Below are 16,206 nucleotides of genomic sequence, written 5' to 3' on the forward strand. Positions count from 1 at the left end.
CCCAGTACCTGACTCGTAGTAAAAACACTTTATAAATAGGGCTATTTTCCTACCACATGTTTTCTTGATCCATTGGCAGTGAATCTCTATAGCAATAGAGAAATAAGAAATTATGTTGATTAAAGTCCTGTTTGCATTAACTTGTGCTAAGAGCCTCCAATCCTCAATGTAAATGTTAGTGCCCAGCTGAGGAATGATGCTGCATTTGAATTTCACAAATAGATTTGATCTCTTCCTGACATTTACAGTAGATATACTGACCAATATTTTTAAGATATAATCAAAGGATGGAAATGTATTTGAAATAATGAAGGAGTAGCATTTATCATAGAATAATAATTGATTGCACTATTTCATGAATTTGCTGCTTGTTCTCCTCTACCATGGACAGGAGTTTCTGGCTGTATACACATAACATGTATCTCTTTGAAGCTGATACCATCATGCATATATTTTTTGCTAGTTTATCACTTGAGTTTTTCTGTATCACCTTATATGTTTTCCACCTCTTCCTTATGGCAAGGGTCCATATCTCCTCCAGTTTTATCCTTCTTGGTGTTCAGGATATTGCTCTAGTCAGAAATCTCTACTTCATGACTATTGTGAACTGTTAGGGGAAAAAAAGCTGCTGTGAATTTTTGTGTGAAAAATCAGAAAACTAAGTTTTCAGGCCTAATTTCACTTGGATTTGAATCTGTGTGAATCACAGATTCCATAAATATCACATGGAAAGTACAGTTGACTCTGGCCACCCTGACCTTCCAGGCTGATGGAAGAGCAAAGTGAGATCATAGATGAGAACGTGGTTTGGAAGTCAAAGCTTTTTATAACCCACATACTGGCTGATACTTTCATGAGTCTGGTTGAGTTTCCTAGAACGTCTTGGGGTAGGCATGTCTCTATTTCTCTTTATAGTGATTAATTGTCTACTACAGAATCCCCAAAGGGAGGATTACCCTCTGGGCAACTCCTGGTCCTGAAGTATACTACACAGTGTTGTACAGATGCAATAGGGGCATAATAGATGGATATTTATTGGAATGCCCTCCCTCCTCCTTGCTGTATATTTCAATCCTATTTGCCCTTCAAAACCATTCCAAGAGCATCCTCTTCTATAAAACTTCCTCTGAGAATCAAGACCACAAGAGTATTTGCACAAAGCTAGTCACATAGTAGATAGGTTTGATTGAATGACTGCTTGACTACAAGGAGTTAAATTAATAAAGGTCTAATTCTCAAGAGATTTCTGAAGAATATATCACTATATACTTCTTGCTCGAATTATCACTAATAATTCCATGGTTACACTAAAGGCAGGAAAATATTTTAAGAACATGCAAAGCTATTTATTTAAACTTGAAAATGTATTTTCATCTTGCCTGTTTAGTCCTACTTTTATTCCCAAGTGCAGTTAAAAAAAAAAAAAAAAAAAAATCCACCAAAAAGTCATCTGTACAACTGTTGCCACCTATAGGTGACAGATGTAGTATATTAATTTCATCATCATTCTGATGAAGCACAACACAGGAAGGAATTGGCAATGTTTTATGGAACCTACACAATTCTCGTCAAACACTAATCTTCACTGGATCTATCATTATTGTTTTTGATCCGTAATTGCTATTTCAGATGCTTCCCTTAAAGGTAATATTGTCTAATATTCATAAAGTACTTTTCCAAGATGAAAGTTGAGAGCTTCATCTCTGCAGGTAGATGGCCTAGATCTAAATCCAAAGTCCATCCCACACTGCTACAGGACCTTAAACAAGCCACTTACCTTCCTCAAGCCTTGGTTGCCTGTAAATGGAGATACTAATGGCACCCACCCTGTAGAATTCATGCGAGGATGGAAACATATAATCTCTGCACTATGCTTAGCAGGGTGTCTCCACAGAACACACACTGTTAAATGGTAACTGTTAGGACCATGATTAGTTTGCAAAGCACTTTCACATATAGTTGCTGCAAACTGATGTGCATTATTTTGTTATCATGTGCCAGATAGATCATTAACACATGATTGTTTCACCTCAATCCCTCCTTATATGTTAAATCTAAATGTTATTCAACTACAAAATTTTTAAAATATCTGAGATCTGACAAGATAATATTGAGGTTCGGTAAAAGTAAGCCACTTTAGTGCTTTTATTCTTAGCTGGCAGAACCACTTGAGGAGCCCAAAGACATAGTTAAGACTCTTCTGATGCTAGGGGAAGTCTCCGTTAAGAAACTACTGATGATTTAGCATTGGACTAGGCCTTTGAAAAGAAAGCCGGGGGAAGCGGAATAGGGGAGTGGAGGAGGCAAGGTAGGACACTGTAAAAAAAATAAATAAATAAAACAACATCCCTGGCTCAGAATCTCAAACAGTGCAAATATTTCAATTTAGTATGCATACTGGGTATTTTGTGATTGTTTTCTTTAAATGTGAGCCAATAATTAAAAGCCAGTGAATTTTAAATATAAGCAAATATTGATCTAGATGTCTCTCCTCACCTTTGAAATCAAAAGATCCGCACCCACATTTCTGCACAGCTAGATCTAAGTAGCTGCTACTGCCTTTAGATCCAGCACATGCTCCTGAGCTGGCTGCCGCCCTCACCACTCCTTATGACTGCTCTGCCTGGAGGCTGAAAGCTAGTTGGCCCCTATGGTCACTTTTGCACGGATGTTGTTTTTACAGTCAAGTAATATGTCTGCACTCACTTTTCATCAAAACTCTAAAAATAAAAGGAAGCCTGAGAAGGTCATGTTTCTTGTTTGCTTTTTTTAAAATAATAATAATAATAATGGTCCCTTCTTTCATTTCTATAACCTCCCTGTCAGGTGTAGGTTTTCTTTGTTATAATTAACTGAAGCAACAAATCTGCAAGCCTGAAACATTTGAAAACCTGATGACAGCGAGTGTTTTAATGGCAATTAACTCTTTCCATAGTCCACCATTTCACAACGAATTATACTTTCCACCTGTCTGTCTTCCCGCCAGGGCGCATGTTCTTCTAGACCAGTGGGTCTCACATTTCAGTATGTATCAGAATCACCTGGTCATCTTGTTAAAAACTGATGGCTGGCCCTCGGAGTTTCTGATGTAGTAGGTCTAGGTGGGATCCAGGAACTTGCATTTCTAGCAGATTCCTTGGTGATTTTGATGTTGCTGGTCTGGGGAACCCACTTGGAGAACCACCATTCTAGAATAAGAATCCAGCCTTACATTTACTGTGCACCTACTACTCTCTGCCAGAGCTTTAAAGTTCTTTATTTCTAATACGTATTGCAATCCTGAAATAAAGATGTGTCTTATCACCATTTTACACCTGAAGAAGGATGCTTGTAGCACTCAGCCCATGAAAGGGCCAAGCTGGGATTGAAGCTCAGCCTGTCTGCCCTCGGGGCCTCAACGATCCCCTGCAGGGCACAGTTTTATTCAGCTGTGTATCCTCAGTACCAAAGCCTTCAGCCTGCCTTGCAGTAGCTTCTCTAATGAGTGTGTGTTGAATGAATTTGAGATCCACATAGATGAGAAATAGGTAAGAAAAATACTTGTGGTTCTTAAATGAAGAAAAAGGGAGAAGACATCCAGGTAAAGAGAAAATTGCATTGAATGCCCTTTATTTACCTACATTTGGTAAATGTAGGCAAATTGGCATAGTATTAAAAGGGGCCCTTGGATGGAGTTATTTCTAATTATGGAGCCACTTTTCTGTAATCAGCTAGGAGTCTGTTCCTTAGCCTGCCTCTGGTTTCAGGGTAGCTGTTTGAGATTGAAAATTAGCTCCGTGAGTAATGCTTCTGCACGTTAATAGTATAATGAAATAAGCACGAGATCTAGGATGATTTTCAAATCTTCCCGTAGAATTATACCATTTCCTATAGCAGAGAAATTCTGCCCGTGTCTGCTCTTGGAACACAGAAGCCATCCACTTCCATCTCTGTCTTCTCCTTCTGTTAAATATTTAGCATGTGAGAATCCATAGGCTTTGACTCTATTTTCCCCGATCAAAACACAGTTTCCTCATTGCAACCTTGTAAGTCCAGCATAACAATGTTGGGGGTGGGGAGCATGGTGCACAGCAGAACTGCACATGTGAGAGACGGTTTGGCAAGTTATTTAAGTGGAATTTTTGGGTAACAAAATGGAAAACAGGACATTTTGTCCTTTATTACGTAAGAACATGGTTTAATGGAAAGAACAAGAGCATGGAAGGCAGCCAGACAGAAATTCAAATCCTGTTCTCTGCCACTTGCTGGGCAACCTTTGGCAAAGATCGCTGTCACTCTGAGCCTTGCGCGCTTTCTAGTTAAAATGGGGATGTTTACCTTGCAGGTTTGTGAAACAGCTGATAGGATCTGTTAAGTGTCTTTTACCTAGTGAATGCTTAATAAATGGTAACACTTACCATCATCTCTAAGCCCCTGGGCCTGCTTCTTTCTTGCGTTTGGATGGAATTTCTGCTGGAAAGAGGAAAAGAAGATGAGAAACATTGTAGACACTTTTACACATCTGTTCTTGTCATTGTGGCATCGGTGCCTCCCTCTGTCCTCACCTTAGCCCTTGGGAGCCAACTGAGCAACCGAATATATTTATGTTTACAGGGTTTACCTATAATAATTATTGAATTTGGTTGCGGTGGTTTATAATATCACACAGGGTTTTCATAACAGTAATATCCCAGTGTAAACTGGTATTACTAGACCTTCTGGAGCAGAGGGGTTACTCAGCTGTTCACCTGCCACTTTAATTTTTAAGCCCTTGGGCCTTCAGGGATCTACACCCAAAAACCTGGAGATCTCTTTCAAATATCTTAAGTCCCATAAAGGGACAAAATACCAAAATGGCAATGCTTCTAACAAGCTTAACATGTATTCGAAAATGGCAAGTTAAGGGATTTTTACGTCTTCTTTAAAAAAAAAAAAAATTACCATAACTTCTGGCTGAAATTCAATCCCTACTCATATTCAGAAAAAGTACAACTAATAGTTAGCAAGGAAAGAGAGGAGTTTGAAACTTTGATGAAGAAAAACAAGGCACTTTACCTGAACAAATTTCAAATGGATCCATTTAAAATGAAATTAAGTGGCACTTAACTGGTTTGCAAATTGGGACCTATTTATCTCAGTAAAATGATTAAAGTCCTGATTTATCCCTAAAATTGGCTTTATTATTACATTTAATTATACTAGAAGATTGTTAAAGACTTGTAGGTTTTCTCTATCCCTTTAAACTGTACTTTGTACAGACAATAATTGAATATTAGATAGAATAACTTGATTTTCCAAAGAAATATGTTTCTAATATTTTCTTCTTTTTATTGCAGAAATTGAAACAACTTGAAGAAACAAAAGACGATCCCGAGAATAGATTATCGAAAATTTCCCTGGAGTCATTCAATAAATTTCACAGCAATACTGTGATTTTATTAGAAAAGGAGAAGAACTCTCTGAACAAGGTTGAAGGACAGAAGGAAGAAAAAGAAAAAAATGAAGAGACATCCTTGAGTAGTTCAGATAGGCCTGGGGTAGACAACTTGGAATCTCTGAGTGATTCTTTATATGATAGCTTCTCTTCCTGTGCCAGTCAGGGTTCAAATGATGTATAAAGGACTTCTCTTCCCTTAGTGAGCTGGGACTGGAGCGCTTAAGAAATGAGGGCGGGGGGGTGGCGGGGGTGCGCTGCTTGGTAGAGATGACAATAATAAACTATTGCAGTACCAGAACCTTCATTGTCAAATTCACAGCAGGCAACCCACCAGAGCTCATATCTCTGACAGGGCAATAAAGATAGACTCCATTTATTGTGTTTCAAGAGGATTAAGCGTAAACACACCTATGATACAGAATCCTTAATTTTGCACTTTTTTTGAATATTTGTACAGAAGTTGTAAATTTTTTGGAAGAGAAATTATATTTGTAGCAAAAAAAAAAAAAAGACAGCAATAAATGGAATCAGCGCCATGCTCTTGAAATAATGTACTAAGTCTTAGAAGTTGATGATAATATATATTTTTTAAAATCCCAACTGAAGTTTTCGTGATGTTCATTGTCCTGGTCCTCAAATTGTTTGTGGGTACACTCTGTAAACCTACAACAGGGCCTGCCAAAAAACTAGAGGGTTCTTTCCTCCTCATCTCCATCTCATAAATCTCAATTTGATAGAAATGTTCATTTTAGTGCAATTTCAGATTCGTTGCCAGAGATTCAGGTGACAGTAATCAGTGTAATTCTGCTTCTGCTGAAAAATGAAAAGGGTCCTAAAGTGTGGACACTGATTGGGAGTGTGTCATTGTATCAGAAATGACCGAATTTTATTCCCAATAACAGTTTTTCCTTCCAGACATTTCTTTAGATTGTCTTCTACTTAGTGCTTCTCTATGATCCTGTTATTTGATTTTTATCTTCTTGCTCTTTTTATTAAAATCTGGGCACTCTAAAAATGAAAGCAAATTTCTATTTGCAGTGTTCACTTTTAAAAATAAAATTAATGGTGCTACGAAGAATTCTTTTTAATATCCTTTTTTTCTACAAAGACTGTTTATATGTAAGGATAAATTCTATTTTAAAGGTTATGTGTATTTTTTCTAGATGTGAACTATTTATAATTGCTTATGTACAGGAGCTTGTAAACTAGGCACAATAGAAATATTTTTAGGATCTATATGGCTACTTTAGCACATAATTGTTTCTTTAAAGAGTATTGTATGATCAGTGTTATTTGGTTAATTTGTGCAATTTGTTTTATCTTAAATGAAAATTATGTAAAATGTCTTTGTCTTTCAGACTTTAAAAAATCCTTTTGTTTCCTTTCTGAATAAAAGTTATATCACAATTGCACCCTCTGAAAACTGAAAATAACTTGCTCAAGGACCTTTTGGCCCAGTTACTTGAATCATGACTCACACGTGCTCTTCCGATGGGTTCCCCGAAGGAATAAATAAACTGGCCCTTTTGCCCTAGAGATAGTAATTTAGCCAATTGTAAGATCAGAGTCTGCAGACAGGTGAGTAATGGTCAAAGCAGTTCAGTCTCCCCGAGGGGTTAACCAAATAGAAATGAAAGAAGGGGGGAGGGAGGGAGAGAAGGAGCCCGAGGCAGACATGGAGCGATCTCTGCAAAGGAATTACAAAGCAAGTCATTTAAGCTCCTTTCCAGACCAGCTCAGCTGGGAGGATGCAGAAATAAATGATCAGCGTCCCGGCCGGAGAGAGCTGCCCCAAGAAGTGGCCGCGGGAGAAAAGGGTGAAAAGGGGCAAAGCTTAGGAGGCGATTTCCACGGAAATGGACGCTCCCTAAGGATGTGGGGAAAGGGGGTGGGAATGTGCGGATTGGGGGCGGGGGCACCAACGCACTCCGGCGGGCAAGCGGTCTCCCGCAACACCTGCTGCAAGGCTCGGGAAGAAAGGCGAAGATAGCACCGGGGCATCCCCGGGAGTACGCAAGGTGGGTCACTTGGACTTTGCGGAAAGAATTGGAATTTCAGGGGTGTGGGGAGAAGCCAGAGGCCGAGTCCGAGGCTGGGATGGCCTTCCGGGAGAGGACGTGGGAGTATGTACTAATAATCGGTGGCTTTGGAGAAAACAGGATGGAGCCGGTCGGCGTTTTGGCGACAAGGAATGGAGGAGAGCAACCCTCTTCTTTACCCTGATTTGCTTTCTGGTGGGACCTCACGGCAGGTGTCACCGGGACGGCGTTCTCCTAGGTTAGGCGACCAGCGCGGTGTCAACGCACCCTCCAGCGGTGCGCGCAGGCGGGAGAAGGGAGGGCGGCCCGGGCAAGTGCGACAGTCAAGGCAGTGTCCCCACCACACCCCCATCCAGACTGGCCATGCCGAGCTGGTTCTTGACAGAAGGCCTCGGAGGAAGAGGGGGCACAGCTGCACAGGACACCCTAGGGAGCCTGCGAGCGTGGAACTTTGCCAGGCGCACGGGAACGTGCGCCCCTCCTGTCAGCCTCCCGGGGCGCCAGGCTCCAGCGGCCCGCAGTGGGACCGCCTCAGCGGTGTGGGCTGACCAGTCCTGGAAGGCGCAGAGGACGTGGAGTGGGGAGGCCGCGTCCCTATATGCGAAGGGTCAGCCGGGCACGCAGTCCTCAGACCCTAGTCCGCACCCGGCAGGTCCCCACGGCACCTGCTGCGCCCTCCCCGCCGCTCCCCCAATCTCCAGCCTCTTCACCTCAGAAAACTACCAGTCCTCTCCCGCCCCCCCCCCCCCCGGCGCCCCTTTCCCAGGAACGTGCGGAGGCGGGAGAAGAGGAAGACAGGAAGGGGGTGGGGATGTAGAGAGACGGTCCCAGCTTTCCCCGCCCGCCACCCCCACCCCAACTCGGCAGCCGTCACGTGGTGCCTGGAGTGGGAGGTGGGGAGAAAAGGCGAGACTTTTGTGGGTGCTCCGGATCGCCAGTAGTTCCTTCAGTCTCAGCCGCCAACTCCGGAGGCGCGGTGCTTGGCCCGGCAGCGCGAGCGGGAGGAGCGGAGACCCGCAGCCAGGAGCCGGAGCGCGGGCGATGCAGGCGCCGCGAGCGGCACCTGCGGCTCCTCTAAGCTACGACCGTCGTCTCGGCGGCAGCAGCGTGGGCCACAGCAGCCTCGGCAGCCACAGCCGCTGCAGCCGGGGCAGCCTCCGCTGCGGTCGCCTCCTCTGATGCGCCTACCCGCTCCCGGTCCCGGGACTCCGGGAGAATGTGGGTCCTAGGCATCGCGGCAACTTTTTGCGGATTGTTCTTGCTTCCAGGTGAGAATGCCCAGAGGCCAGCAGCCGGCGCCAGGTGCGCACAGTCCATCTACCAGCCAGCCCTTTTGCCCCCAAGGCGCCCACCTCGGGGCCAGCCCTGCCCTGGGGCTGCCCAGCGGGAGTTGGGCGGCGGCGACTGGTGCCCCGGGGCGCGAGGCTGGGAAAGTGTCCAAGTCCCGCGCTGCAGGAGGAGAGCCGGGAGCGGCGGGTTCGCCGGACTCCGGGCTACAGCTTCTCGGGCTGCACGGTCTGCAGAAGCTGGGCTTGGGAGGAGGGAGGGTCCGAGCCGTGCTGAGGTCTCGGCGAGGGAGAGGGGGCGACATCTCCCGAACCCTGCCAAGTTGTCTGGCGCCTCCGGCACCCCGTGAGAGTGGCGCCGCCGACAGGTGAGCCGCGCGCTAGGCAGCCTGCGGCCGCGCTGAAGCTAGGTTGCTGCGCTCGGAGTGCGATAGATGTGGGGCAGCGGGAGCGCGGGCAGCTGGGTCTAGACAGGAGCGCGTACACCGAGAACAGCCAGGCTGAAGCCACCAGAGGCGCAAAGGTCTCGCGTCCTCTCTCCAGTTCGCCTACTGGCTCCCGACTAAGCTCTGCAGAGCTGGGACCCCGACCACCCACCCTAGCCGAACGGTTGCCCTGAGAGCCGGGGCCTGGAAGAAAGGGCCGCGGGGTCGTGATCCAGGGTGCGCGCTCTCACAAACGCCCTCTCCCACCCTCTGTGGCCACCCGGGTCGCCGCGGGGACGGCCCTGGGGAAGGGCCGCAGACCCGGGCTCCGGGACTTGCGGCGCAACAGCACTTGGCGTCTGGCACCTCCACCCTTGTTCCCAGGTGGTCGCTCAGGGATCCTCAGAGCCCTGGCACAGAAACGCTGACTTTAAAAATTAAATAAATAAAAACTGAAACGACGTCTGCGAATGTAATCACGAATGGTGCCAAAATAGTAATTAAGTAATTTGTAACCAATTAGCAATTAGGCAAATCCTTTGGCTTTGGCTGGAGCTAACGCACGTCTCCAGAGCTACTTCGCTCTTCGGGTGGTACCATCCCCACCCTCCTTTCAACTTCTTGGGAAAAGGCCTGGGGTGGTGTTGAATGGGCTCTTCGTGTCTAGAACCGGGGTCCAGAGGTGGCGGGCACTATTCCATTTTGTCCTAAAGGACCCTAGGTACCGGCGCCGCCCCCTGCCGGTTTCAGCCACATCTGGCCCTACCCGGAGACCCAGGAGTGCAGAGCCCCAAGCCTCCCAGAGGCCGGGAGCCGCCGCGCTCTAGGGTATGGGATGGTCGTGATTTCCGGGGTGGGCTCTGTGGGGGCCGGATCTGAACCCGACTGCGTCTGTCTCGCAGGCTTTGCGCTGCAAATCCAGTGCTACCAGTGTGAAGAATTCCAGCTGAACAACGACTGCTCCTCCCCTGAGTTCATCGTGAATTGCACGGTGAACGTTCAAGACATGTGTCAGAAAGAAGTGATGGAGCAAAGTGCCGGTAAGAGCCTGGCAGCCCTCCCCGTCGCTCTTAAGCCTGGGCTCTGGGGTGGGAGTGAGGGGGCCATTAAATAACAGGAAAAAGGACTGACTTTGATTTAATGCCCACACACTGGTTATCGCAGATTTACTTTTACAGTGCTGGGAAAATGAAGAGTTCCAAGTTACTTTAATCTCATTAATTACCAGGGCTTCTCCCCAAGGGTCTTGGGAGGGGAAGTGCATTTAAATTAGTGGCTCTCCTCTTTTTATTTACTCTCTTCACCTCCCTATGCTAAAAGCTGATGGAGATAGAAAATAGATGGCTAACCAGCCCCGGCTTGGGCAACTAGACAGTAGCCTGTGAGCATTGTCAGCCTGAAATATGGAGCTAGTTGAAGTTCCCAGAGGTCAGAGCTTGAAAAATGTGTTTTGTCATAGAGGCACACCATATTTCCTTGAAGAACACTACAGGATCTTTATTTAATTTTAGAACTAATGCATCAACTTCCAGGCACAAATTGCCAAGATCTTTCAAAGGAATGCCGTTCTCAGCCCTACCAGCTTAGCTGCCGGCTGGCTGAGAAGAGGGCCTGAGCATCCTGTGGAGGGACCAAGGGGTCTTGTGGGCTAGCCCTTACTCCCTCTAGCTGACCAAGGGTCTTCTCGCTGAGGTAGAACTTTCCAACCGTCCCCCAACCCCCTACCCCAGCTGTCTTATTAGAACTCAAAGTTCCCCAAATTATAACTGGAACTTTGGGAAAATAGGTGGAGCTGTTACTTCAGTTTCAAGGTCAGAACCATAAACAGACGTTGCCATTTTAAGGATATTGAAAAGATGGGAAACAGCATAACTTTATGGCTGATATTGAATGAGCCAAAGCCCCCACTTCCCTTTAGTTCTGTGAACTGCCTGCAGAACCCGGCGAAGTGATTAGAACTGTTATATGATTCCCTTTACCCACTGGCAAATCAATGCAAGGACTCTAGTTTTAAAGCCAACCGCTTGGGAAAGTTGTTTCTTCTCAGAGAAGGGCCTGGAAATGTCATATTGCTATCCTCACGGTTATGTGGAAAGCAGATGCCAGCTTGTCACCGTGCTGTGTTGTGGTGTGTGTGTAGTTGTGAGGGCTGATTTTATAGGTCATTATTTGTTGCACCAAAATCACTCTTCTGGGAAGCCTGAGACATACTGGCTCTCAAGGGTAACTTGTCCCAAGAAATGGAGTAAACATCATTTTGGCACACGGGATTTGGGCTATTAATAATGCAAAACAAAACAAACTTGGCGATAATTCTTCAGTTAAGATTGATAGGGATAATTTGAACAAATGGGGTTTTTTTTCTACTTGTGTTTCTTTCCTATGTTTTACCTGAGCAAAAAATTTACTGCCTTTCTACCAGAGGGACTGCTGTGATTTTAGTCAGAATTACTGTTAACACTTTATTGTTACGTTCAAATATTTGCAGCTTTCTTGAGACAGTAGTTTAGAGCCAGACAAAATGAGAATGTACTGTGGACACGTTAAGAACTTCTTCAGAGTCCACAAGGCCACTGCTTACCTGGGTGTTATGTTTTCTCACCTAGGATATGGTCGAGAAAGGGATGTAAGCTAAATGTGAGTCAGAAGAGGTTCTTTTTCTGAGAGACATTTCTTCTTCTGTAAAAGTGTGTCTAAGATGAATACCACACACTCCATTTTCAAAGTGCTGTTTTTTATCTTGCTTCATTCTGTCCTCAAAACCACTCTAAAAGAAGCAGAGGAGGCATTTTAACTTCCATTTGATCCACAGAAACTTAGTCTTCACGTGCCTGGCCTAAGGTTGCTGGTTTTCTGTAAGCTCGGACAAGGTGGGCATCTTGTCTCCAAACCAGGTCCCTCAGGCCACAGGTCACAGCCCAACAGGTGGAGACAGAATCAATAAGGCAGTTTCAATTGTGAAGTTTGATAAACAGAAGCAGTTGACGAACTCAAAGGAAAAGGTTATGAAGGGAAGGATGCTAGGTCGGGGTGTGTGCACATGGAAGCAAGGCGTTCTAAGCCTAAACTCCATAGAAACAAGCCAAATGGATCTGTTTCTGCATCAAAAGAGCAATGTCCAGGGGGGGCTCATACCTCCAAGGCACTTCCATTTTGATGTCCATGTACTTATTAGGGACCAATTTAATTTTTTGCCAACAAGGATAGAGAGCAAATCTAAAACTCTAAGTGAACACAGTTGTAATATAATCATCATAGTAACAAGAGCTAACTTTTGTTGAGCGCCCGAGGCATCTGACTTTTCTCTTTTGATTGTACATATAGAATCTTGTGAAATCTGGTGGTCATCTTTCAAGATCTTGTTTCCTCATGCCACAGCCAGTCAGCATGTAATTCTATTACATGGTCAACATCTCCACTCCAGAGAAAGTAATGCCTGTTAAATGATGCTATTAAGAATTGAAGTCAGAATTTCTTTTAAGTTTGATCAATCACGTATGTTATCCTGAGAATCTCAGCATACTGGAGCTGAAAGAGCCCAGCGACTCCTAGTTAAAGATGCATGTTGGAATCTTGCTGGGAGTTTTGTTCAACTCCACATGGCTGGGTCTCTGCGTAAAGAAGCCCGTTTCATAAATCTGTGGTATATCTGGCCATGGGTCTTTTATAAACTTCCCAGTGATTCTGGGGTGACCTGAGTTGAGAACTGATCTGGGGACAAACCTTTTTGTGTTATAGAGGAAGACAGCAAGGTCCAGAAAAATTAGATGCTGGTCCAAGTTCACTAGCCAGCTGTTACTAAGAGGCGCTTGAAGCCTGCTTCCCTGGCCAGCACCTTTGCTGTAATACAACACAGCCAGCATGTCGTAAAATATCCTGCCAGGTCTGCCCGAAAAGATAGTCCAGGCAAAGTTCAAAGAGTTTAGACCATTTTTCATATCCACCAAGTTCACCTAACAGTCCAGGTAGACAGGCCATGAAGTGGATTGTCAAGAATCTGAGAACCAACCAGTGAGACTTTTAAGTTTGAGCACTATGTGGACTGGCATTTTTTCATAGGTATAGAAAAACCAGGGCTTTAAATCAACTAAGAAAATTTAATGAACTAAGCCAGTCTGACATTAAGCAGTAATGAAAGGTGTTCTCTTTCCAAAAAATAGCAGCCGTGCAATATGTGTAGGCCTTCAGTTTCTGGACTAAGTCTGCAAACTCAGCTCTTATGAATTTTGAGGCAGGTAGATTTAATTTTCGACTGGGAAGTACGTTTGAAATTAACCTTTACCTATTCCCCAGAGTGGCATTCCTATTAGGTGCTGAGATTATTATCCACCACTCTTGTTCCGTTTGGTCATTTCTGGAATAATAAGTTACTGGCTGTGGGGAAGGGAAGGTTCACTTCAACTTCTTTCATTGTCCTTACTAATTGATATTTAAATATTTGCATAACGAATGACTTGTTCTCACCAGCTCTGCACTTAATGAGTTGGTGTCTATTTACTAGCACCCTTGATAATGACACTTCTTTTGCTCTTGCTTGTCATTGTACTCTGCAAAATATTTCAAATATTGATTTTCATTTCAGAATAGAAGCCCCCTCTAGTATGAATTTTGAAACCAGGGAATAAAGAATGTGCATTTGCATTTGTTTGACAGTGCAATCTTGTAATTAGAGTTTTTCCTCTTGACTAGATACAGTGAAAGGGGCATAATTTAATTTTTATAGACTAGCCAATTTCTGCCCTTAGTAAAATATAGCTCTGTCAGTGAGCAAAATGTTACAGGTTCTCCTAAACCTTATTTAAAAGTTAAATGCAGTATATTGAGAGAAAGTTCATGGTCTGAATCAGTAACCTAATCGATCTCTTCACCCATCCTTTGCAACATGCATTAATCTATTTGTCTGTTTTGCAATACAAGAGTTACTGATTTATATGCCATGTTGCATCTACATTATGGCTGTGTAAGTAATGGCTATTTTCCTTTTGGATTAGTTAGTTGCTCATTAAGTTGGGCAGGGATGGCTTCATACCTTGGATAGTTTAGTTTTACACCTTATTTTCTCATGAGCTAACTAAGGGATAGCAAGAGAGGACTAATGTCGCAAAAATGCTTGGTCATCCACTCTTAGTAGAAAGAAGTGGAAAGTTAACCACAGCCTATGTTTTCTTAAGTCTGTGCCTGCTTAATTTCCCCAAGATCTAAAATAATAGGCTCTAGTTTGGCCTTGGGATGGGCTTGGCAGGAATGACGCCCAGTGCTGCTAATCAATTCGATGTCATAGTCCCTTTATTCCTGTATTCTTTTATTTCAGATGAGTGCATGCACTCGAGCTCAAATGCCTGTGTGCACACACATGTGCACGCGCACATACACTCATATATTTGTGTGTGCAGATATACCTTTCTATTTTTGCCTGTCTATATATTTGCATATACCCACATATGTAATGCTTGTAAGAAAAATAAATATAGAGTCATTCTTTACAGATACTGAGATCACAAATTGCTTGATCCATGCTATGTTGTAGGCATGAAGAACATTTTCTAAGATTTTTATTTTATTTTATTTTTGCAGAACGACGTTGTTAGAAGTAGCAGGGGTCTCTGTTAATCTTCCAGCATCCCTCATTTGTCCATCTCTCCTCCTCCTACTAGGCCTCTCCTATTAGCTCTCTTTTAGACATCCCATCTGCAGTCCTTAATTTCTCACTGTTAACCCCATTTTGAATCGATCAGATGGGCTATGGAATAGCTTTATGAATAAAGTGAAAAACAAAACCAAAGTTCCACATTCTATCTTGGACAAAGGAGACTTCAACAGCTTAAAAAACTTTAAAATGAGGCTGTTTGCATGGCGGCTCATACCTGTAATCCCAGCACTTTGGGAAGCTGAGGTGGGTGGATCACCTGAGGTCGGGAGTTCAAGACCATCCTGGCCAACATGGTGAAACCCCATCTCTACTAAAACTACAAAAAATGTGCTGGGCGTGGTGGCACATGCCTGTAATCCCAGCTACTCAGGAGGCTGAGACATGAGAATTGCTTGAACCCAGGAGGCGGAAGTTGCAGTGAGCTGAGATTACTCTCCACTGCACTCCAGCCTGGGCAACAGAGTGAGATTCTGTCTCAAAAACAAAACAAAACAAAAACAAAACAAAACAAAAAACTTTAAAATAGATTGGGATATCAAAAAATATATCTTCATATATTAAAACCAGCTCCACTAAAAAGGTTTCCATGTCAACTTCAATGAAGTTAGGAATTACACTGGAAGGGATTCTATTCCGTGAATGTTCACAACCCTACCTCCTTTCCTTTCCAGACAGTAAAGAACAAACACCTTGCTCTTCAAGGTGAGACATTTTGCCAAGCAGTTGACCACTTAGTTCTCAAGAAGCAACCATCTCTTTCATGTGCCTTCTGAGGAAGTATTCAGAGGGGAAATATCAAATGCCTTTCCCTTGGACCCTCCAGTGAATGAAGTATTTGTTTATGTTAACTTTCCAGCTGAACAAGCAGCCGGTGCTGACCTCCCATCTCCATAGATGAAACATTTGAAGATTGATCCAGCTCTCCCATAACACTAATTCCTCCCACTACGATTGCATGAAAGCTTCTGTCATTGATGGTTTTCCTAATGAGTTTAAACAGAGAGGCTTCAAAGCTGGGGCATTTTTCCCAAGTGAAAATGAAACGAAGCATGAAAACAAAACATACCATTTTCTTTGAACTTTGAAAAGGTAATCTGCCTCCCTTACTCCTGAAACAAAAATTCTGAATCTACAGTCTTTGAGAGAGAGTGTACCCTCCCTCGCTCCCTCGCTCCCTCTCTCCCTCCCTCCCTCCTTTCTTTCTCTTTCTTTCTTTCTTTTTCTTTCTTTCTTTTCTTTTTCTTTCTTTCTTTCTCTTTCTCTTTCTTTCTTTCTTTCTTTCCTTCCTTCCTTCCTTCTTTCCTTCCTTCCTTCTTTCTTTCTTTCTCTTTTTCTCTTTCTTTCTCTCCTCTTTTCTTTTCTTTTCTTTTCTTTTCTTTCTTCTTTTCTT

General features: G+C 43.9%; 2 protein-coding genes across 6 annotated transcripts in view; both read left to right on the forward strand.

The window, feature by feature from the left end:
* NCKAP5 (NCK associated protein 5) overlaps positions 1–6,839 on the forward strand; it is a 977,998-nt gene extending 971,159 nt beyond the window's left edge. For all 5 annotated transcript variants that reach the window (XM_050750930.1, XM_050750926.1, XM_050750928.1 and 2 more), the window contains one exon: positions 5,316–6,839. In XM_050750930.1, the coding sequence (XP_050606887.1) occupies positions 5,316–5,332 (17 nt within the window). In that variant the 3' untranslated portion in view covers positions 5,333–6,839. The remainder of the gene's footprint in view (positions 1–5,315) is intronic.
* A 1,657-nt stretch (positions 6,840–8,496) lies between these two features.
* Positions 8,497–16,206, forward strand: part of LYPD1 (LY6/PLAUR domain containing 1) — a 30,256-nt gene continuing 22,546 nt past the window's right edge. Inside the window, exons 1-3 of the mRNA XM_050751016.1 lie at positions 8,497–8,548; positions 8,655–8,723; positions 10,069–10,206. Of these exons, the coding sequence (XP_050606973.1) occupies positions 8,497–8,548; positions 8,655–8,723; positions 10,069–10,206 (259 nt within the window). The remainder of the gene's footprint in view (positions 8,549–8,654; positions 8,724–10,068; positions 10,207–16,206) is intronic.

Source organism: Macaca thibetana, chromosome 12 (genome assembly GCF_024542745.1).
Source record: "Macaca thibetana thibetana isolate TM-01 chromosome 12, ASM2454274v1, whole genome shotgun sequence".
NCBI lineage: Eukaryota > Metazoa > Chordata > Mammalia > Primates > Cercopithecidae > Macaca > Macaca thibetana.